This window comes from Cyrtonyx montezumae, unplaced genomic scaffold (genome assembly GCF_038088225.1).
Source record: "Cyrtonyx montezumae isolate F1298 unplaced genomic scaffold, pur_monq_1.0 scaffold_0, whole genome shotgun sequence".
Lineage (NCBI taxonomy): Eukaryota > Metazoa > Chordata > Aves > Galliformes > Odontophoridae > Cyrtonyx > Cyrtonyx montezumae.
This window is the reverse complement of record NW_027071824.1, coordinates 4,112,497-4,135,544: the sequence shown is the minus strand read 5'-3', so window position 1 is coordinate 4,135,544 and position 23,048 is coordinate 4,112,497. Positions and strand designations below refer to the sequence as shown.

At 39.3% G+C, this 23,048-nt stretch overlaps 1 protein-coding gene across 6 annotated transcripts in view; it reads right to left on the bottom strand.

Moving 5' to 3' along the window:
• ENAH (ENAH actin regulator) overlaps positions 1-23,048 on the bottom strand; it is a 94,303-nt gene that overhangs the window by 37,114 nt on the left and 34,141 nt on the right. For all 6 annotated transcript variants that reach the window (XM_065735578.1, XM_065735802.1, XM_065735893.1 and 3 more), the window contains exons 2-3: positions 6,384-6,549; positions 5,034-5,211 (exon numbers count right to left, since the gene is read on the bottom strand). In XM_065735578.1, the coding sequence (XP_065591650.1) occupies positions 5,034-5,211; positions 6,384-6,549 (344 nt within the window). The remainder of the gene's footprint in view (positions 1-5,033; positions 5,212-6,383; positions 6,550-23,048) is intronic.

Genomic DNA, 23,048 nt, shown 5'->3' with positions numbered 1-23,048 from the left:
CCCATCCCTAACATAGGAAAAGTAACGACGGTGAAGTAACCTCATATTTGTCTCTACTTTTCCAGTTCAGAACCTGTCCTACTATAGCGCATCACAGAATAAAGCCTGGGGAGGGCTGTTATCTACTCCTCAGCAAAAGCAAAGTGGCACCACTCACTTAGACCTGGATTTGTATTGGGGATTTATAAATAAGACTACAATAGTGAAAAACCAGGGCATTTAACGAGTGAAAAAAAAACTACTCAAGCACTTCTGTTCAAGCTAATCGTCTTCCAGTTAAGACTTCTCAATCCTTCCAATATCTACTTTCTCATATGTGGCTCCCATTTTCTAAGTGCCTTAGGTTGAATTAATTGACTCATTTTGATTTATTTTAGCAGAAGGGTAATCAGGTTACTTTTCTTTTTTCCCCCTTTTTATATAGAAAGCCAATATTCATTTCACTTCACAGGTAATTTTAGTTGATCAAGGTAGTAAAAAGGGGCCCAATAATAACAAAGACCTTCAAAAATACATAAAAATACATTTGAATTCAAATAGAGATAAGCCTTCTATCGAAGCTAGCACAGCCTTCTTATCAGTGCCAGCAGAGCCCTGAAAATAAAACCGCTGGGTGTTACACTTGGCTTGGGAACAAGCTTGTTTCACGACCTTAAGCTTGTGGCTTCCCTTTCTACCACCAGACAAAAGCTTCTAGAATATAGTACTAAAGTCACTTCACGATATTTACAAAGTTCATCTTTAAAAAGAAGCAAAGTCAAAAGATAAATATACCCAATCTACTGCAAGGTATTTATTTACATTTTTCCCTATTTCTGCCAATTTCTTTAAATAGCTACCTTACAGACAAATAAGTGTTCATTTCTGTATAATGCTAAAGAAACTAACCTTTATAACAAAGCTGTAATTCCACAATTATGTTCATGATTGAATGACAATGCTATTTACATAAGGCTTCTGACTTAGTATAGCTACAACTTCTACTGGGAACATTTTCAAGACATACAACTCTCAAGAGAAAAATGGATCATCACCCAATGGTTATTAAACAGAATGTTATCCATAAATTAATATACTTCTACCTATGGTTGCTATGCAGTTAAGACCAACCATGAAACATTCATGAAATTCTTTGAGTTGCCAACCCAAATCTCAACATTTTCATTTGATACAACTCTTATCCTGAAGAGCCACATATTTCAGAAATATACTCATCTTTAAGTATTGCCTGTGTGATATCTCTGAAAACTAAGCAACTCCTCCTCCTCAATACCATGACAGAAGTTAATTTGGTTTTGATAATCTTACATGCAACTCAAATGGAAATATTTTGCAGTTAAACTTATTTTGTATCAATATTTTGGCATATAAATCAGAATTGGTTATTACAGAACCAAGTAGCTTAAAAAAAATCTCTCTTGAATCAATCCCACATATAAAACAAGAGGAAAAGCTTACTACCAAAAATAGAGATATTAGCTTGCTCTTGACAACACAGGTAATACCACATCACATTCCTATCGTTCTGACAGGGTGTGCTGACAGCCTGCTCCAGAGGGTTGCCAAGAGGACAGGTACAGAATAATTACCTTCACTGCAGCAGTCCTTTTCCTCTTGAAACAAGTTTTAGCACGATGAGAAACACAACAGTGTGAAGAGAAGCTCTCCTTCCCCCTACTTCCCATGTGTTTGTCATTTCAGCCTCCCATAACCTCTATATGTAATATCATGAGGCAACTCCAGCTTCCATCCCAGTTTGTATTTCCCAAACATACTAAATTATTCAGTCCATGATATGAGTAAGTGCATTCAAGGGTTCTATATTTGCCAAAAGAGAAAGGACCATGTGTAGGTGTAATTCCAAAGCTGTTGATAAAGCATGCATTTTTTCCCCTTTAAAGGTTTAATTATTTAATAACTAAACAATCTAACTCCCAGGGTTATTAATCATTTTAAAGAAACATGGCTTCCAGTCTGTTTTCACTGTTGGATCAGCAAAATAATTTTTTCTTCCTGATTTTCATATGAATTAACACTTCATGTAAGGCAAAAAAACCACTGGATCTTACATGTATATTATTATCCTAGAAAAAAACAGTATAGGCTTATTTACAGTTGTACAGTATTTTTCAATTATCCCTTTGCAGCTTTCATCTGCAAACTGTAGTTTGCTTCTTAAAGTTGTTAATACAAATCTCAGACTTGTTTGCTTCTTAGTGAGGTTTTCCTGGGACTAAAGACAAAGGTCCCACAAAATAAAACTACTTCCAAATACACCGCAAGGTAAATTTAGCAGTGAAACTGAATGATACCTGTCCCTTCTTCCTATCTCCCAACCTTCGATTCCCTTTTTTCACTCATCTGTTTCACTTCATTGCCACTCTTCTCTCGTTCCAGAGTCACTTAGTAATGCAATAGAAAACCTACAGAGCAAGCACTCATCTTTATTCAAGACAATTAAAACCAATTACTGAGTACCTGGAACACACAGCATGCAACCTGAAAGCCAGAAATCCTCTTCAAATGACCTCTTAAACTGATGACATATGCATCATTTGGATAAGGTGTAGTACCTCTCGACTGCCTGCAACAATTACTTAATGAAATTAAGTCTTTTGAAATTTTCCCCAAGTGAGAGCCAGAAACAAAGTTTGGTTTACTTTTAATACATCTCCTGAGCAACACAGGGCAGGAGTTCATAGCCTCAGTAGGCTACGGGCAAATCTCAGGATAAGGATCCATCCTGCATGCTGTCCTGTTCCGCTGCACAGGAGGCCCATGGTCTGCTCAGATGTAGAAACACAGGGGCTGCTCACACAGATAGCTACTGCAGCCATGCAAAGTTGAGTGAGAACAAGCTGAGTTTAGTATTTATTCCAATAACCAACATTCAAATGTAAGAGAAACTGCAATAATTACACGATCAGCACTCGAGATCAGAGAGAGAAAAACTAGCCATGCAGCATATTTCAGTTTCATTGACAAGGCAGCTTTAAGAATAAAACCAGTGTTTTTACTTTTAAATAAGAAAATAGTCAGCTGCAATCATGTTTCTCTTCAACTTCCAACGCTTTCACTCCACGTTCTAAGCTCATTCAAACAACAAAAAGCCTGTTCTGTTTTCAGTGCTGCATGCACCCTGTCCACTCCTGCAGATCCACTAGAGGGAGAGAGATGCTAAACTAAACTTCTAACGAGGCCACTAGGAACAGAAGATCAATGACATTTTTCAAACACATGCAAGAGAATGAGACTACATAATCTCAAAAAGAGAGACTGAGCTCTAACAGCTCCCTTGCAAACCAAAAGCACATCAACAAAATAATCTTTAATATTCCCCTGAAGTCATTTAGATTTCTGTGAACCTTAGCACAAAGTTTAAAACTCAGCTACAGCTTTATGAATTTCTTAACAGTGCACTAAGCTAGCATTAAAACTGATTTCCTACTACGAATAAAAATAACCAAACTAATGTAAGGAATTGCCAAAATGAGAAAACACAGCAGGAAACAAGAATACTGTAAGAATCAAACTTCAATCGTGAGCAATTTTGCAGAAGTGAGGTTATCCACACTGGATTTTACAATACAGATTTCAAATGCTGTTTTTAGATACACCGAGAAACACAGCAGTTTACTTTGTTTTACTTTAGATAAGAGAAATTCTTCTCTTTAGGAACAGATTTTTGAAGCAATGTCACTACAACAGCAAAGGCATGTAATACAAATTTTTACAAGTCCAGCAGGTAAATAAGAAGAAATAAAACCAACCAATATACAGTCTACTGACCTTCATGTACTAAAACAAACTATATGCATGCATGTGAATGTTTTTCAACCAGCTCTGCAAAACTAGGTGGTTTGATAATAAACACCTGCAGCACATGGAACATTTACAATCAAATAGTCTTCAGGGAAAAAACTCTAAGAGGAGAAAGCATCCTGCTGGGAGGCAGAACAGGATGCAGAACTGGATTACTTTAGGTGGCAAAAGACATCTTATAATTCTAGCTACCCTTTATTTTTTAGCCTAATATACAAGTAGTACTGAGTGCTCTCTCTTGGTGTAGACAGCTTAGATTCTAAAGGCAAGTTCTTGAAACAACTACCAGAATGAAAAGGAACTTAAAAGTCACTTTTTTTCTTTTTGCAGTAGTTGAGATAGTTGTAGTAAGGTTACCCACAGCATCTCTTCTACAAGAGAAAGAAACCTGGCACAGAAGTACTTTCTCTTGTTACAAGGGCAAACTTTAAAATTTAATGAGGACAAAAGAATTCTATTTGATTACATGAACACAGGTCCCTAGAAAGTCTTGTAAAACGAAAACTCCCTCTGTGTGCATCCCAGTGCTATACTGATCAATCCGCTGCAATGTCTATCTAGAATATATTATGGATACCACATGAAGACTGAAAGCCTCTAAATTCCCCACTACAAGTTTAAGTCTTCAACATAACCTATTCTCCTACTGAAAGACAGCAAATGAAATAACAGCTTTGTTGTCTAAATTGTACATGCACATCTTAATGTTACTCTTAGGATTCAAAGTCTTGAAGCTAAAAAACCGTATGGTAAGGACATTATCCCACATTTAAAGAGGACAATATCAAATGCAAACCTCAGTCAAAAAAAGCCTAAAATTTTCACAATAAGCTGTTACTCCTCAAGAAGGAAAAATACTAATACGTTTTAGAAACACTGAATAGTTCTAGAAATCCTGAAAAGCATCCTGATTACACATTTCTTGATCAAGTGTTTTTCTTTTCCCCAAAAAAGCAAAGTCATTAAGTTTCTACATATAGGAGAGAACACAAAAATAGATTCAGTTTTTACGAACTGCATCTACATGGACAGCATCAGGCTGAGAAACTGCTGCTGATTAGCAGTGATAAGTACACAAAACACCCAAATAATTAAATGGACTAGAGGCTTAATCACAGTTCGAAACAAGACCTACAGACTTTTCTGCATAAACATTTGAATGTTCTCATCCCTATTTGATCTATCTTCCAAAAAGAAGTAAAAAGACTTACCAGCTTCCTGTGAATTTAATACTTCTAAGGCATGCATCATGGCACTTGCAAAGACATTGGCATCTTCTTTGCTGCCAAAATTCAGACCATACACTTGTCTAGCATCACGCCACTGATGGAAGGTCTGCGTAGCCTGATTGTACTTGAGCCCTTTTGGGATGGCACAGTTTATTACCACCTGTAACAGTTAATAAATGAAATAAATAAAATCACTGTTCTGTTGCAAGTTGCATCCAGATTTTATGCAGCGATATAAACAGTTCTGACTTTTAGTAGCAGAGTAGTTGTAATGCAATCCAGATTTCAGAAACTGCCTTGCTTTTCCATTCACCTCAGAGTACTTGTTAGAGTACATATTTGTAAGGAAATTATCACCTTCCTCCCATGGATGCTGCATCCCTCAGCTTGCAGAGCTTCCAGCAGCAGTTTGCAGGGACTTCTACTATGCATCATAAGGCATAATTCTGCAAGACTGTCACAGCTCACACAAAAGGTGTGAAAATCTAGCCAGTACAACAACCATTTATTACCAGCCATTCACTAAGAAGATCTCATTGCGCTTGGATAGCTATATCCTCTCAGCTTTTTCCACTAACGAAAAAATACTGTCCTCAAATGAATATACAGGTATTATTTATTACTTGCAGTAAGTTTTTACTGACAAATCACACGAGGTATTTTCAGTCTATGCCTCAGGTACATGACAGAAGATCAACAGAAGAGAATCATTTCATGAAAAGCTGGGAAAAAGATGATATATAGAAATTTTCCTCAAACAAAAAAGATTACAACTCCACTCCAAGTTATCACAAAGCAGAGCAAACTTTACAACAGAGTGCCAGTCTGTTGTAATTTAATCTGCTATTTAATCAAGATTTATTATTATTATTAGATCGTCATCAAGGGATTACAATATAATCACTACTGCTTCCTTCTCAAGCTCTCAGGATAGTAGACTTTTTTTGAATAAATTGATCTGAGGAAATGAGTAACTATGAAGCTAACTGCACAGAACAGGGAAGAACATAAGTTCTCTTTAAGCCAAAGTTTGAGTCTAAGAATCAAATCCTACACTACTACTAATCTACACTACCATTCTTCCTCCCTACACTTCACATCTGCCTGCATGAAGGAGCGGTGAAGGGCACACGAGGAGAATCACTCGAAAGGCATAAAAGTGTTTAGCTTTATGAGGAAAAAGTCATAATAAAGTTTCATTATTTGAGTTAAAAATGAAAGTAAATTTATTATCTGTAGTTCCCAAATTACAGAAGATGTATTTCTTAGTGCTTAAAAGTATCAAAAAAATAGCTTGAAGTTCTTATTCTGAATGTTCAAAGATCCACTTACCTGATGATCTTGAATCTTCCTGCCCACGACTCTGAACGTGTTGTTGCCTGTGTGATGATATATGTGAACTCTGCTGAAACCAGTTGATCCACCAGCTGGTACCCATTTCTTATTGGCATCATCATAGACCATTACAGCAGCTCGTGCTTGGCAGATACTCTGTTCACTGTTAAAATAAAAGTATTTCAGATCAGAACAGAAAAATTACTTCAGGCAAATTCTTTTTACTGAGAAAGTTGAAGTATCACTCCTTGCAGCTTACTGAAACATTCAACTCCCATAAATTCAAAACTGCGAACACTTTGACATTTTGCTAACAGACGTTCATTCTGAACATGTGTAGCCAAGAAAAATACAGCATAACTACTAATGAAAAAAAGCATTTACTTCATTTGCACCTTTTCTTAGCAGTTTTCTTCACGTTTTCTTTTGTCCTCTTCATCAACTATGAGTTTTCTAATTAAACACTAAAGCTACACGCAACATTTTGGATCAACAGTGAAGAACAAAGAATATGGACCTGTACTAGGTTTCATTCAAGTTGTATTTTCCAAGGAGCAATTGCTTCGACAAGAAATTAAGATTGGAAGGCCCTGGCTCCTGTTAAGATGCGTGAGGAAGCAAACAAATACACATACGCACAAACAAGTACACGTACGCAGGGATAATGTGCAACACACAGAATTTTATCTACTTGTAAATGAAACACTTTTCAGTTTTGACATATTTTACATCAGTTAACACCTAGAATTTACACTTCCTCCCTAAGGAAAGGTTCTGTTGATTACTGAAAACTGCAATTTCCACATCTGGAGACTTTGATGTCCACGGCTAATCCTTATGACAGCAGTCATCGGGAAGCTAGGGTAAAGCCTAAAGTTAAAAGGAAAATATTGGGAATGGCATCACAGTAGAAATGAAATGAAGGAAAGCAGAACACACTGTAAACACATGATTTATTAGGAAGGGTGAGGACAGTACTACGAAAGTTGTCTTTGTAGGAAATGTCCAGATGCAGACGGGACATAAAAATAGAAAGGAATGATTTCTTATCAGTATGCCAAATTCTCTGAACATTGCAGTGGAGCAAACCCAGCATTACAGAAAACACATGAGATGCCTGGCTTGCAAGGAATGCTGTGTGCCATTTGGAGGATGGAAAAGAAGGCTGAGGAGACGTGCAATTTTTTTTATTATTTTTTCCATAAATAACAAAAGGATGGTAATGAAATATTTGCTCATAAAATATAAAGGTGGAGAAGACAACTCACTCTACCTCCCCTACTAAAAAAAAAAATAGAAGAATCAAGATAATTTCCCAATATCCCATCTCCACCTCCTGACACAAGAAAACACAGCAACATATCAGCTGTTTTGCTAGCTTTCAATAACAATGGTTTTGACAAAACACTGTACCAACTTCCATCACATTTCCCCCATGGCTCTCCAGCCAACAGAGTAGTGCTCAACACCAGAATGGTGAAGAGAGAATACAGAGATCATGCTTCAACAAGAGATTCAAGATCAGACAAAAAAAACACTCTCAATCCTAAAATGACATGTATTCTAGTCTCACAATCTAAGATCATAACAGAAGAACAATCTCTCATAGGGCCACCCTTTTTCCAGACAGAAATTCAGTAACTATAGGTGAAATTATAATGTATGAACTATACTGGGAAAGTAAGTGCCGTATATACATTTTGAAATGTACCACTTAGACCTAAAGGACCACATCTGATCCAAGGAGAAATGTTAGCTGCAAAGACTCTTGTACTCCGTAAATTAAATCAGCAGCAAATTTCAGGTGATTCACAAGTTGTATTAAAAAGCACAGCACAGGTAGATAAAGTTCCCTCATCTGAGAGAAGCACAATTCAAAAACACATTATATTTCCCTATTTTAATAGTTGCCAGTATGCTGACAACTATTTTACCAATGTTCAGATCCAGAAATACTCCACACTGATCACAAAGTACAAAATAAACATCAGTGGTTTTCTACAATACATAGTATTTTTTACAGAAAACTTAGACAATTGCTGAACCTAAAACAGTTTTGCTACATCTGAGTTTGAGTTCACCATACGCATGATAAGCCATAAGTGACAGGACCTAGATACTGATTTGGAAACAGAGACACGTGGTCTGCAGAGTTCCCATCAAAAAATAACTTCATCTCAAATTCACAATCACGTGGCACACAAAAAGAAGTCATTTTAGATCAATTAAAAATTGAGAAAATAAGCTAATACATTTTAATTCCAGCAGAGGTAGTACCAGAGATCGGTTCAGCAATGGTACAATGATCAGAAGACTTAATTAGTAGGACAGACCACCAAATTCAGACTCTCTTTTTCAGTCTTCTTATTCTCTGCCCTCACAGTCCTTCATGGGACTAAGCTTTGAAAAAAGATCTGTTTTTACAAGATTTTTTTTTTAAACATAAGAAAAAACACTACTTATTTTACAACTATTCAGAATTTAAATGGCACAATTTTAAGCACAAAGTGATTCTGAGTACTGCTTCCATCTTTTCTTTAACAACTGTTTTAACTATTTTTAGTTGCACTTTTCAGGCCATGCCTTATAACTGGAAATACCATACAAAAGTCTCGATCACTAATATTTCATGCTCCATTTAAAATAAAATAATTTTCTTAATAGCAGTAGGTTATTCTTACCCATATGAAGATACAGGATGATTCACATCCTTTAAAAAAGGCAAATACCAACAATTTCCAGTTGACCTACTTGATTATTACAAAATAAGCACTCTGCCTTCATTTCACACAAATCCTAAAACTAAAATTTTCACTTTCTACATCTATAATTTTCCTATCCAGGTACCAATTTGAAGGCAGCAAACTCCCCTCCTGCTAACAGCTCCCACCATCCATCACTTTGTTTACCAGGCTGCAGCATTTAAGATAGACAAATGAAACCATTGGTATCAGAAACAAATTAAACCATCACAGCGTGCTAGCCTTTTTCTGGCATTCAATGATTGTACTTTACTATACGTAGGGAAATCAATTTCTTTCTCTTAGTAAAAGTTCTACAATCTAAAATGACTGCTACTTATTTTGAAGAACAGTAGGAAGGCACAATCTAGCAAGTAAGGATTCTCAGGCCTTCTCTTTGATGATTATTTGACTACAGCAGCCAATGGACACCATAAACTAAATATTTAAGGCTTCCTTCCAAAGTTCCCATTTTTAAAACAAGAGCCATACCTGAGCTCCAAATAAACAGCCATGTGTGTACCTCATGACCTCTTCGTTGACAAGTCTAATAAAAAACAAGGCTTCATTTTCTTTCCTTGATTTACCTTCTCCTGGGAAGGCACAAAGTTTCACACGTGGACCATTACCAGCACCTCATCCATACTCTTTATATTCCTCTACTATTCACAAACTTCAGTTCAAAGGGGCAGCCAACTGAAACAGAAGAGTGCCTTTTATTCTACTCCTTGCTCATCAAGTTTATTCCAGTTCCCTGCTGTATTTCCAACAGGAGGTAAGTCTTTGCTCATCTCAGTATTTATACATGACTTCCTTATAGCCCACAGCAGCAACATGAATGCTTGTATTCCTTGGACTACAGGAATGGACCATGAGATGTCAGAGGATGACTTCCTTCACCATGTAAGAGCCACCTAGGTGTGATTACAGCGTGCATTATCAGACAGACTGGGAATGAGCACATACTCCACAGTAATGTTGCAGAGCAAAAGGAAAAGGGTCATCAGCTCTGTCATCCTTTGTTGACCCACATCTCTACAGTTTTTCCTTCTTCTAGTGTATTTACTGGTGTAACCATCCCTGGAGCCATTACATTCTGACTAGCCTGTACCTTCCCAACACAAGCCCTTGCAGGGGTATGCAGGAGGACAAGCAAGACTTCTCCCTCCAGCTCCAAAGGCTGCTGCCAAAACATGCATCTGTCTCCAGGAGCTGACTGCCAGCTCACTGGGACAGTGGGCTGCGGAACTAAAGTGACAATCTAAAACTTCACTCAATTAAATGAACCAATTATCTATTTCCAAGTAAACTCCCTGAACTAAGCACGTGAACCTATATCCACAGAAGGGAAGATTCAAGCAAAACAGCGCTTCCAACCCTAGGAAACAAAGCATTTGAGCCCCCTTCCCAAAATCCTAAGCTGGACAAATAGCTGGATAAATATACGTTAGCAACAGTTGTTCTATAGACAAAGATGTAAAGCTCTGATTGTTGAAGCCAACTATTTGGATAAATCCACCTACAGCAATATTATATAAAGCTGAAGACAGGGAGGTTGTTTTTTGGTGGGGGGGTGGGGGGGAAGTAAGGGGAGGTCTGGCACTCAAAAAGCTCACGCAGAAAAATATAGTAGTAATGAATCATAAGATTGTTCTTAAGGGAGAATATACTTTCCTCCTCCAGCGATGAGATCATATGGAAAGTTCAAAAACCACAGCAAACTGACCCCTAACAGACATGATTCCTTTGCCCAAATGGAATGTGCTCCTTCTTTCACATTCCAAGTTCTTAAGCTCAATGCACAGTGTCACCAGCAGTCTGCTGAGCTAAGCCTCCCCCAGCAAAGGGGATGCTTATTTTCCCTCCATTAAGGAACAAAGAAGGATGAAGTGTCGTCAGTGATCAAATGCATGCAGAAAACTGCAGGACTGCAGCAACCGAAATGATAATTCAAATTACCAACAAAAGCAAGGAGAAGTTAAGACTGCTCAGGTTCTCTTTAGTATCTTAGCAATACAACAACTAGGGTTGTCTTTGCTTTTTTTTTTCTTTCTTCTGAAGTCATATCCACTACTGCTTATTTTGGTGATTCAGTGGTTTTCAGCTGGTATGTTCCCAATTCATAGAAACAACATTCTCAAATGTGCAGTCTTTGTAGGTCAGAAAGGAATGGAAAGATGCTGATTCATCAAGTGCCTACTTAGGATTTTTCAAACTGCAACATGCAGCTAGAAAACCACAAACATTTATAATACTGGTGTCTTAAAAGAGTCCCACAAGCAGCACAATACAGTTTTGTATCTTGGTGGAGTGTTGTATGATGATTTTTCCTGGTTGTTCCTGAACCCCTACTGGTACAATACAATGAGAATGTGCGTTCTCCACTATGCTATTAAAAGAAATTACACCTGGTACTGCACCAGTACTTTCTATTCAACTCAAACAGATACTCCACAAACTTGGCATGCATTCTAAGTTGCTCACTTGGCTTAATTCAATACTTATTTGTTAGCATTTTAAAGTTAATCAGATGTTTCTAATGCCCTCAAGTAAGTTACTTTTCTCCCTAACTTACTAACTGAAAGGTAAGAACCTCCGTTTTTGTCCAGCACTGCAAAAACCTGGCTGAATATGCTGCACCGTGGAAGCACTAGGTACCTGGTACAGCAAAACAAGCCACATCAACTAGTTGCTTGCATCCAACTTCAAATAACATGGTTTAATACCCCAGAACTTCAGACAGTACAACACTTAACTCACTTTCTAAGCTTTAGAACAGCAGTTTGAGACCAGCTGATGTACTTAATGCCCATTTTTCATTCAGAATCTTTTCCTGACATTATGATCACCCTGAGGATGAGAGTGGCTATTGATCTCTTAGAGCAGGTCAAACTCACACACATTACCATTCAACTGGGAGGTGATAGCAACGGGAGCAGCTCCAGACTGCTTCACTAACAGCTCCTTTCTAACATGTTAGTTCTTGCGTTTGCTGAGAAAACCTTTTGATTGATAACAGAAAGACTCATTCATCTCTCCCACTTTTTCTTCTCATGAATTACTCAGAACACAGACTTCAGTATCAGAAACTAGACAGAAATCTGCTCTACTAGAAATAAAACCTACTACTGCTGAGGAGTAAAGGAAGCTGAACCTAACTGCTAGGATTGAAAGCTTGTAAAGGAACAAAGCTTCACTTTCGGCACGGTATTCTGCAATGCTATATTCCAAAATTTTATTGTTGTACAGCTTTCTTCTCCCAATAAATACCTTCAACAACGAAAATTGCTTTTCAATTTGTGTAGAAAATCATTTCACATTAAGAGCAGCCTGCTTTTATAGTAACTAATGACTTGTAATACATTTCTCATTTTGTTAAAGATCTGCTCTTTCACAGTTCTGCTGTTTTAGCAACAGACCATTCCCTGGCAACAGGTGGCTGCTGCAGAGGTTAAGAAAATCACTGCAGGAAGAAAGCATCATTTAAAACAACAGCTTCACCCCAAATGAAATTATTTTTCACATACAATTACTTACGTATAAGCCTATGAATCTTAAATTTTTAAATATTGTTGCTTATTACCATGTTAAAAATGAAAGAGTGGTCATGCAAGTCATTGAGTTGGCAACTGAGGACCATGTCTAGGTTTGTCATATGCTGATTCACGTAAAAATACAGCAAATATTTTCATTAGAAACCATTATAAGTTTGAAAACGCATGCTTGAGTCAGATAAATGCTCACAGTACAAAGTAATACTTCAGAAATATCAGTCTCAGGAAGATTTCTGTACAAATATTTTGGGGTTTTTTTGACTGATATAACAGAGAAAGTACATGCAAAAACAGTCTGGAATGAGCAGCTGAGAAACTGCTAACATGAATGTGATTCCAATGCAGACAGTACAGGGAGCGAAAAACATCAAGGAAACTGCATGAAGAAATAACATACACTGTAACTGTGCTGTACACAAAAGTAGCTTCTTGTCGCTTTTTTAAGCCAACAAATTATACAGCAAACAAAAGGAATGACAATTTGATGTCGTTTTTTAAAAAGAAGGAAAAAAATCCTTCATTTTGATCGTCAGTAGTACACATTGCATCCTCTAAAACTGGAGATGCTCAGAAGTATCAGCTAAAAATCAGGGCCCAACTCAACACACCGCCTCCATCGCTCTGCACAAGTTATCTGCTTCCCTCATTTTTTCATTTAGGTTAAAATACAATCCACATTTATCTGCTTTGGGGCTGTAAAGGAGAAACAGTTTTGCCACTAACTGCACTTCAGATTCAGTCTTCCTTATAAATAACTTGGATTGGAAAAAATGCAGCACTAGAATGTTACGCATTCAAAATGCACAGTCTTGATACAGACAATGCTTTCAAGAGGTGAAGTTTTAAATCTCAATGAAAAATTTGAACAATTAAACACCGTATGTTTGTCCAAGCCCATGACCAAAAGAAATAGCAGGCTTGTTTGGAATTGCAAGTTAGGAGATGAAGAAATAAGAGTTTATCCAAACTGGAACTTCATACACAAAATACGGTCTTCACCTCATATACAACTTTAGTGATAACTTCAAGGAAATATTTTATTAATAGCTCTTACTATTTAGCTTTGAGATTACATTTTTCAGTGAAGTACCCTCTAAGGAACAAAAGCAATCTTTTTCCCCCTTATTTTCCACATTCTTCATCCTATCAAGAATCATTAAAATGTTTTCATTAAGTATTCCCAACAGAAATTGCAAAAAATATCTGAACTATGCACTAGCTAGCTGTTTGACTACAAGGTATTTGTAGGAGGAACAAAATCTTTGTAGACACCCTTCTCATACTAGTAAAATCAAATCTTATGTTTAGACTCCAGAGAACCACAAATAGGCTAATTCAATTTACACTTCTGCCATGAGCTCATCCATATTATTGCTTTCTTTTATCTTCTTACATACGGTGCTCTCTTAAGTACATCATTTTTGGTAATTTATCCAGACTTTTTTCCTGAAAATATTCCACTCTTACAAGCAAATCTATTTTTCCCCACACTTCCTTCACACATTTCATGAGTTTACTGACACTAAAAGGTTATGCAGAATCTAAGTGGTAATTTAAATAGATTAAAATTCCTCAGTGTAGATTTGATGCAATGGCACTGCAAGCCAAAAGCTCTACCACAGCCTGGCAAGCATTATTTGGATGGCAGTCTCAGTGGTGGAACAGAAGCACAAGGTTGCTACCAATGATCTTCCATACAACTTGAGCCTTCTTTTTTTAAATCAAAAATATCTCTTATGTCATAACACTCTGAAAAATCAGATTCTCATAGCTTGTACACTTTTGGAGAATGAAAACAGATAACAAACTTCATGACACAATCTAGGGATGAACCAATTTGCAAGCACCAGACCCTGCTGTGACTGAGCAAAATTAACAGCTGTAAAATCAATACAGCCACTGAAAAGTAAGTATCATAGCTTTAAAATTTCAAGTCTCTTAACTTATGACCAGTGCCAATAGCTAGCCAGATGCATTACTTCCTTCCTATAAACAATCTTTTTTTGATAGTTTGTCATTTTCAGTGCTCCATGATTCTGAGCCCAGTTGTACTACAGGAAGCTTTTAAGAGGGCATGAAGAGTAACACCATCTTTAGCAAATAGATTGACAGTTGTTCATGATTTCCTGTGAAAAAACACTTAACACTCATTTCCCATCTTCTATACATATTTTAACAAAAATGACCTCATGCAATTTCTTAAAACTTTCAATCACAGCTTCCAGAGTCCAGGCTCCCAGTGCAATCAGAGTTCTTGAATGCACTCTGCAACACAATCCATCATTACATTACCACCACTGTGGATCATGTAACTCACTTTACTTCCAGATAAAGTATACTCTGTTCCTCCTGGAATAGTACGATAGTAGCATTTTTACATTACTTATTTAATATAATGGATGCTTCTGATGCAGAGAGCTGTGTAAAGGGGATGTGGCTGATCTTTGACTGAGCCATTACAGCCCTTGTGTTAATACACAGATCCACAATTCACAGCTCATTGCAAGGATTCTTGTAGGAAGTGCCTTTTTAAAACTTACTTCTACCTAAAAATATAGAACTGAAAAGCATACTTTGTGCTCTTGCTTTTAAATACTGTGTCGATATTAATATGAATTAGGGAGAATATGGATCCACTGCAGAAACGAGGAGGATCTGGCAGCAGACAGCACAGAAAAGGCTACAGACTGTTGGCCCCAATCCCTACCAACAAGTTGCCTTCCCAGGTCCACAAGATGGCAGTCTGAAGAAATGGAATATTCACTGCCTGTGTAAAGGGACATAAGTTGGGGCTTAATTTCAGCATAACGGATACAGAATTGTATTGAACTGAAGAGCATGCACTCAACAAGGGCAGAGGTTGAGAGGTGCGACATCATGAGGTCATGAACATGGTGATGAAGAGATCAAAAGAAATTCTGGGCAGCTGGAATTAGGCACATGTTGTGCCCTTCATAAAAAGTGGAAGCACAGAGACCCAGCGAGCCACAAATCAGCCTGGAATAGCCTGAGCTGGTGCAGGGCAGCCCTGCCCACAGCTGGGGTTTGGAGCTAGGTAGGTTTCAAGGTACCTTCCAACCCAAACCGTTTTATGATTCTATGATAGGGCAAATACCTAGAGGTCTTGGTGCAACAGACTGGATGCCAAGAAGGTGGCTGGTCACAGACAGCAAGGATACTCAATAGCAAATTGTACCCAATCCAGCCAACTGCCTTCTGTTGCGATTTGATGACAAAAGTCACATAACTTGACTTCAGCAAGGCCTTTGGCACCGTGTTCTGCAGTACCTGAAGTCCAACTAAACAGACAGGGACTGAATGCGTGGGCTACAAAGCAGATAAGAAAAGTTAGCTAGATGATTAGGCTCAAAGGGTTACAGTGAGCAGATTGAAATCTAACTGGTAAGCTGTTACTGACAAATGACTCAGGTCAAAAGCTGATACTGTTAAATGTCTTCATTGAAGACCAGGAAACAGCCTCAGCAAGACTGCAGATTTCTGTCTCAACCTGAGATGATACTCCGGACAGCAAAGAAATGCTAAAGGAGTCTGCACACTGCAGAAACCAGCTGAGAGAAACCCCAGGAGATTCAAAAGAGTGAAAAACTACACCTGGGATAAAGTAACTACCTGTCTGTAAGAAAGTGATTATTCCCCTCTTTTCAGAACTTGAGATCATATCTGGAGCATCCTGTCCTGTTTCGAGCTACTGAGTACAAGAAAGACTGACAAACTGGAGCAAGACAGAGAGAAAACCATTAAGGGGATTAGAGAAAAAGATGCACAAGGAGAGGCTGAGACAGCTGTGTGTGTTTAGACTCAGAAGAAGCTAAAAGGCAGGCAGCAATTGATATTCTCAACTACTCGGCAGCTCATTATAGAGAATACAGCCAGCTTCTTCTCAGAAGTGCACAGGGATGAGAGGTAACAGCCAAAGGTTACAGAAAAGGAGCTTTCAACCAGGTAAGAAAAAGTTGCACCAGGAGAGCAGTTAACGACTGGAACAAGCTGCTGGAGAAACTAGCAGAGGAATCCCCACCCTCAAAGACTTCAGAATTCATCCGGACAAGGCCATGAGCAACCCAACCAAAATTCAAGGACAGCCTGTACTGATCCCAGGACCACAGCTGATGAACTCCCAGGACTCCCATCATGACTAAATATGCTACAGTTCTAGAAGGAAAAAATACCCTTTGAGGAGGTCCTACTGATTGGCAGACACATCATCAGAAGTACCTTATTTATGACAATTACTGCCTTAACACCTCATTTTGCTGGAATGTTCTTCCCAAAAATAACACTGTGTATTTCATACTTGCAGTTCCAACCAACCTCTCCTGTAGCACACAAAAAAGACCTTAAACACTGGTAGCCCTGCTGCTCAGTGTCTAAAGCTAAGAGTTTAAATGAACTGTGCATTTGTATTACTGATCTGTTCTACAAAATAGATGTCTGTATATTTAAAACAGCATTTGACCAAGCTATTTTAGAATGTTATGATTAGCAGAGTAACTCACTGAGTCTGAAAGGGAAACAACATACTACAGTTTTCAACTATGGAAAAAACAAGCAAGAGCACACCAAAAAACCTGCAACTGAAGGACCTGGGAAGATCCAAGGGAAAGTAAACATCTCAATGCTTTTCTTTTTTAGATCAAACAAGCTAAGTTTTCAGTGTTCACCAATTTCTAGATCTTCCTGAACTTTCTGTAATTCTATTATTAAATACATATGAACTATAAGAGGTATAATGAAGTGAGACTGAAATGAGGGCATGTTGTTTCAAATGAAACACTTCTAATCAGGAATAAAGTGGAAGTGTTACACCAAATATCTTACATGCAATATTTACATCCTAAAGTGCTTCCTCTCCCCCGCTTTACTTTCTTTTTGGCAGTAGTACCCAGCAAACACACAGGGAACCAAATTGGTACTTCTACTCAAATAAGGAAGGAAAATTGAAATGTGGTTTTTAAAAGGCAGGTGAGCCACGGTACTGCAAATTCTGAAAAAGGAAGAAAGAAAAATTAGTTTTAGGAAGTTATAAAAAAAGAAGTTTAGTCAAGTATTAAAAGAAACCAGTAACAGCTGCAGTTATGCACCAGGACAGTTAACAAAGGAGTTGCTAGAATTCCCTTTCACATGAGATTCTTTTTTCGAAAAGATTAGAAAAATACCTGTCAAGGCTGATCACAGCAGTCTTCAACTCACTGCTCCAAGGAAAGTGATTACATCAGTCCTACCTTTCTGTATGCCAAAGCTCTTTGCAACCATTTTCTCTTACTCTTGTCCTCATCCAAACTTTCCCTATTTCATTTCCGCTGTGCTACACCTGCCACAACCAGCCCACTCTTTTACCTCCTCTCTCCCTCTAAATTGCATTTCATTGCTCCAGCAATTGCTCATACCTCATTCCCTCCACAAACATTAGTTAACATGACCTATTCCTACAACTTCCTATTCACAGACAGGTGCTATTCTTAGGTTTCCAGATGAGATACCTCTCCCTAGAACAAGTCCACAACTAATTCCTCTTCCTCACCAGTCACTGCTTCCACTTCTTGCTCATCTCATCGCACGTTATCCCTGGTATCAATTAACAGTAAGACACCACATCCTCTACTGCTATTCTGAACTGGCCTCAGGTCAAACCAAACAGATACAGCAGATTGCAACAGTAGAGACCACAAGAAAATGTACAGCTCATTCCTATGGAAAAATTGGCTCTCTAGAGAAATGCCTCTCCCCAGCTAACAAACAACAGACAAAGAAAGCCCCATTTCAAAATATGCTATTCTTTTCCCATAATGCTTCAAGCACACACCTGTCACATGCATTGCCAGAAACAAAACAAAAAAATCTGGCAATGAGCAGTCTGCATTTTCACACTGATACAGCTCAGAGGGCACAGTTTGTCTGTAAGTTCACAATAAACTCATGGAGAATTCAAATGAGAACATTCTTACAGCATAAGAATGGTAGTTTTGTTAGCACAGCAATCAGTATTTAGTGAACACTGCAGAATACGTGGCAGAATCTATGACACTGAGAAGTCCATTTTTTTTTAACAAAAAACCATGGCTTCCAGTTACTAACTGGAACATGTACTATTTACATTTTTATAGACAACTGCAAAAGTATGTAAGTATATCCACCGTGTTAGTAATCCTAATGTTCTGAAAAGGTATACCCTACACAGCACAATGGTATAGCACAGCAGTAACAAAGCAGCAAAGACAAAACAACACACCAGTTTTCTGAAGTCAATCTTGAAATACCCTCCCTTTCCTAAAACACAGGAACTGCTAGGAACTTGGCTTTGTTGTGTTCTAAAGGCAAGAAAAATCAGGTAGATTAAATATAGCATAAGAGTGTATGCTGAAGTGCACGTAACAGATAACTTTCTCTACTTCAAAAGCACAACATAAAGAACTTTCCTAACCTATGGTAACAGCAGGGTGAATTGCTGGAGCATTCAGCCGATTCATTCTTTCCCTGCCCCTCTCAAACACTTCTCAATACGTTCTTCATTGATTCAAATTATTTTCTGGCAAGTCCAATTCAACCTTACTTTGAGCAACTCCTATTTCTTCCCCACCCCTTTTTATCTGTCATCATCACTTTTTAAAAAGTTGATCGTTTCTCGCTTTTATTACTGATGTCCTCCTGGAAGTGGTTAATTCACGGCCATTTTTGAAGCACTTCAGTCAAGATTTCAGCCCCTAATTTCTAAGTCCTGCTTCAACTCCTTCCCAATTCCTCACTTCTTCCAGCAAACTTTTACCAATATACTTCAAAGTACTGAGTTTTGTCTTTTTGAAATCCAATCTTTTATATATAAATGGTTTTTTATACCCTATAGACATGCAACTTTAATCTCTTTTTTTTTCCTCTGAACTTCCTTCACATGGTGCTATTTAACAAATAGCCAAAATTTCAGCATCTCCTAAAATCTGACACCTGGCTTCAACAGTCAATGGTTTTGAAGACAAGGTAGAAAAGGTGATTTGATTTAAAAATTCTGCCACTGCTTTATGGTATTGGTGCTCAATTTAAAGAGTGACTCCTTTGTCATGAGCCATCCAAGGGACTCAGTTCTCTCCCCTGCAATACAGGTGCTACTGTAACTCCATCACAATAAGACAGGTTACCTCTACTAGGCAAAGAGCAGCATGAGCAGAAATATGGAAATCGATGCCACAACTCATTGTAAAAGTATTTTGAGTCTCTGTGACCCACTTTCAGCTTTGAACACCAAGAGACAATTGCAGTAACTAATTCAATTTAGTTAATAATTAACACTAACATTTGTGCATTCAATACATGTAATGTCTGTCCTAGAAATAGGTTTGAGCTAGCTGAAGCATGAGCCATTAAGGAGAAGCTGTTTGATTTTCTCAATGTCAGCTATTACACGTGTCCCTCAGAAGGAAGATGAAGTAGCTAGAGGGAAGCAGCAGGAGCTCTACAGCCCCCTCAACTAAAGCATGCCAGCGCTCTCAACACTTGTTTGAAGGATTTTTTTAATCTACACTGAGAACCCCATATAAACTGACATTGGAATTATCATCTGAGTAAGACAGGCTATTTTTCAATGCGTCTTGCCTCAAATAGGTCTATTATCAAAACTCAACAAAAGTCGGTTACCCTGTAGAAGAAAGAACAATTTTATCAGAGCATAGAGCATACATATGGAGCAGCTGAAATATGACACGTGCGCACTTTAGTTAAAAATGATCAACAGAATTTCTATAACTCGTCAACACCTTTGTGACATCAGTCCTTGTGATCAACTGCTTGTCCTCGCGATCAACTGCTTTGAAGTCGGCACAGCCGGAGCTGCAGTGGCTGATTGAGGTACAGGGTGGGTTTTCGGGAGGTTCCAGTCTCTCGGGAACCGAGTGAGAGCAGCTAGTCCCGGCAGACCCCGGCAGCTCTCTCTCGCGAGAGGCTGATGTGGCGTAGGCGTTGCCAGGGAAACGGCGGGGGATTTAAAACGATCAGAACCCGGAAGTACCGCTCAGTCCTCGTGATCAACTGCTTTGAAGTCGGCACAGCCGGAGCTGCAGTGGCTGATTGCGGTACAGGGTGGGTTTTCGGGAGGTTCCAGTCTCTCGGGAACCGAGTGAGAGCAGGCAGTCCCAACGGCTGTTCTCGCGAGAGGTTAACGAAGCGTTAACGAGGCATAGGCGTTAACGAGGCATAGGCGTTGCCAGGGTTTCAGCGCCCTCGCCCACACCCCTCAGCTGAATAGGGCTGAAGGGGTATATCCCTGAAGGGCTCAGGGAGGGCAGCGAAGTATCACATTACAATTCATATCTATATATATATTATTATAAACTATTATTTATTTATTTACTTCCAATTTTTTCATTTCTTTGTTTTTATTTTTTTTGTGCCATGGTCTCTACAAGACAGAGGGCTTGCCTTAAGAAGGCTGTGGCGACCCAGACAGAAGGTCTGCCTAGAAGTGTTGCTACACAGGTCTCTGGTTGCAAGGAGTGCCAGAGCCTGCTACTACTAGATGAGGGTGCTAAGCAGTTCTCCTGTGCAAGGTGTGAGCAGGTGGAAGATCTGCTTAACATGGTGGTTGAATTGAAGGAGGAGGTTGAGAGACTGAGGGCCATCAGGGACTGTGAGCGGGAGACTGACTGGTGGAGTAACTCCCTAAAGTGCCAGAGAGAAAGGCACCAGGGAGATCCCCCGCAGTTGGTGGTGGACTCCCTGACCTGTCCCCGTAGGGCAGAAGGGGGATATCTGAGGGATAGGGAGGGCTGGCAGAGAGTCCCTGCTCGGTACCGTGGGCAATCTCCCCCTCTGCCTCCCCAGTGTCCCCAGATACCCCTAAGCAATAGATTTGCAGCATTGGAAGTTGAAGAGGTGATAAGGGGTGAAGTGCAGGAAGATTCCCGCAGGAGGTCACCAATGGCAAGGCAGTCACCTCCGTGCATTGAGACTGCTGCTACTAAGAAAGAAAGGAAGGTGATCGTAGTGGGTGGCTCCCTTCTAAAGGGAATTGAGGGCCCCATTTGCAGACCAGACCCAAACCGCAGGGAAGTGTGCTGTCTCCCTGGGGCTCAGATCAGGGACATTACTAGAAGACTCCCGGACTTGATACGCCCCACCGACTACTACCCATTACTCGTAGTTCAGGCAGACTGCAATGAAATATCTCAGAGAAGTCTGCGAACTATGAAAAGAGATTTCAGGGGATTAGGGCGATTAGTTCAAGGGATGGGAGCATAAGTGGTGTTTGCTTCCATACCTTCTGGGGCGGTGAAGGACACAGAATGGGCTAGGAAAACACAGGTGATGAATAACTGGCTGAGAGGTTGGTGTAGAGATAGACACTTTGGGTTTTTTGACCATGGGACAGTTTACTCGGCTCCTGGCCTGTTATCTGTTGATGGGACGCACCTATCCCAAAGGGGGAAACGAATCCTAGCACAGGAGCTAGCTGGACTCATTGAGAGAGCTTTAAACTAGCTGTGACGGGGGAAGGGGATAAAACAGGGCTCACCAGTAAAGAGCCTAAGGAGGCTGTGCTGGAGAAAGGGGTAAGGCAGATATCTCAGCTAAAGTGCATCTATACCAATGCACGCAGCATGGGCAATAAACAAGAAGAGCTTGAAGCCATTGTGAGGCAGGCTAACTATGACCTTGTGGCTATTACAGAAACACGGTGGGACCTCTCCCATGACTGGAATACTGGGATTGATGGCTACAAGCTCTTCAGAAGGGATAGACAGGGAAGAAAGGGTGGTGGCATAGCTCTCTATATCAGAGAGTGTTTTGATGTTGAAGAGCTAGTGGTTGGAAATGACAAAGTAGAGTGTCTATGGATAAGGATCAGGGGGATAGTCTTTAGGAGTGACATCGTGGTGGGGGTCTGTTATAGACCACCTAGTCAGGATGAAGAAATAGACAAGGTGTTCTATAAACAACTTGTAGATGTTGTACGATGGCCAGCACTCGTTCTCATGGGGGACTTCAACTTCCCTGATATATGCTGGAAATATAATACTGCGCAGAGGAAGCAGTCCTTGAGATTTCTAGAATGTGTGGATGATTGCTTCCTGACACAGCTGGTGCAAGAGCCTACCAGGGGAGATGCCTTGCTAGACCTACTTTTCACTAACAGGGAAGGACTAGTAGGAGATGTGAAGGTTGGAGATTGTCTTGGCCAGAGTGACCATGAAATGGTGGAGTTTGCTATTCTGGGTGATGTCAAGAGGGTGACTAGCAAAACTATTACCTTGGACTTCCAGAGGGCAGACTTTGACCTGTTCAGGACACTTGTTGCAAGGGTCCCTTGGGACTTGCTCCTGAGGGGTAAAGGGGTCCAGGAAGCCTGGATGCTCCTCAAG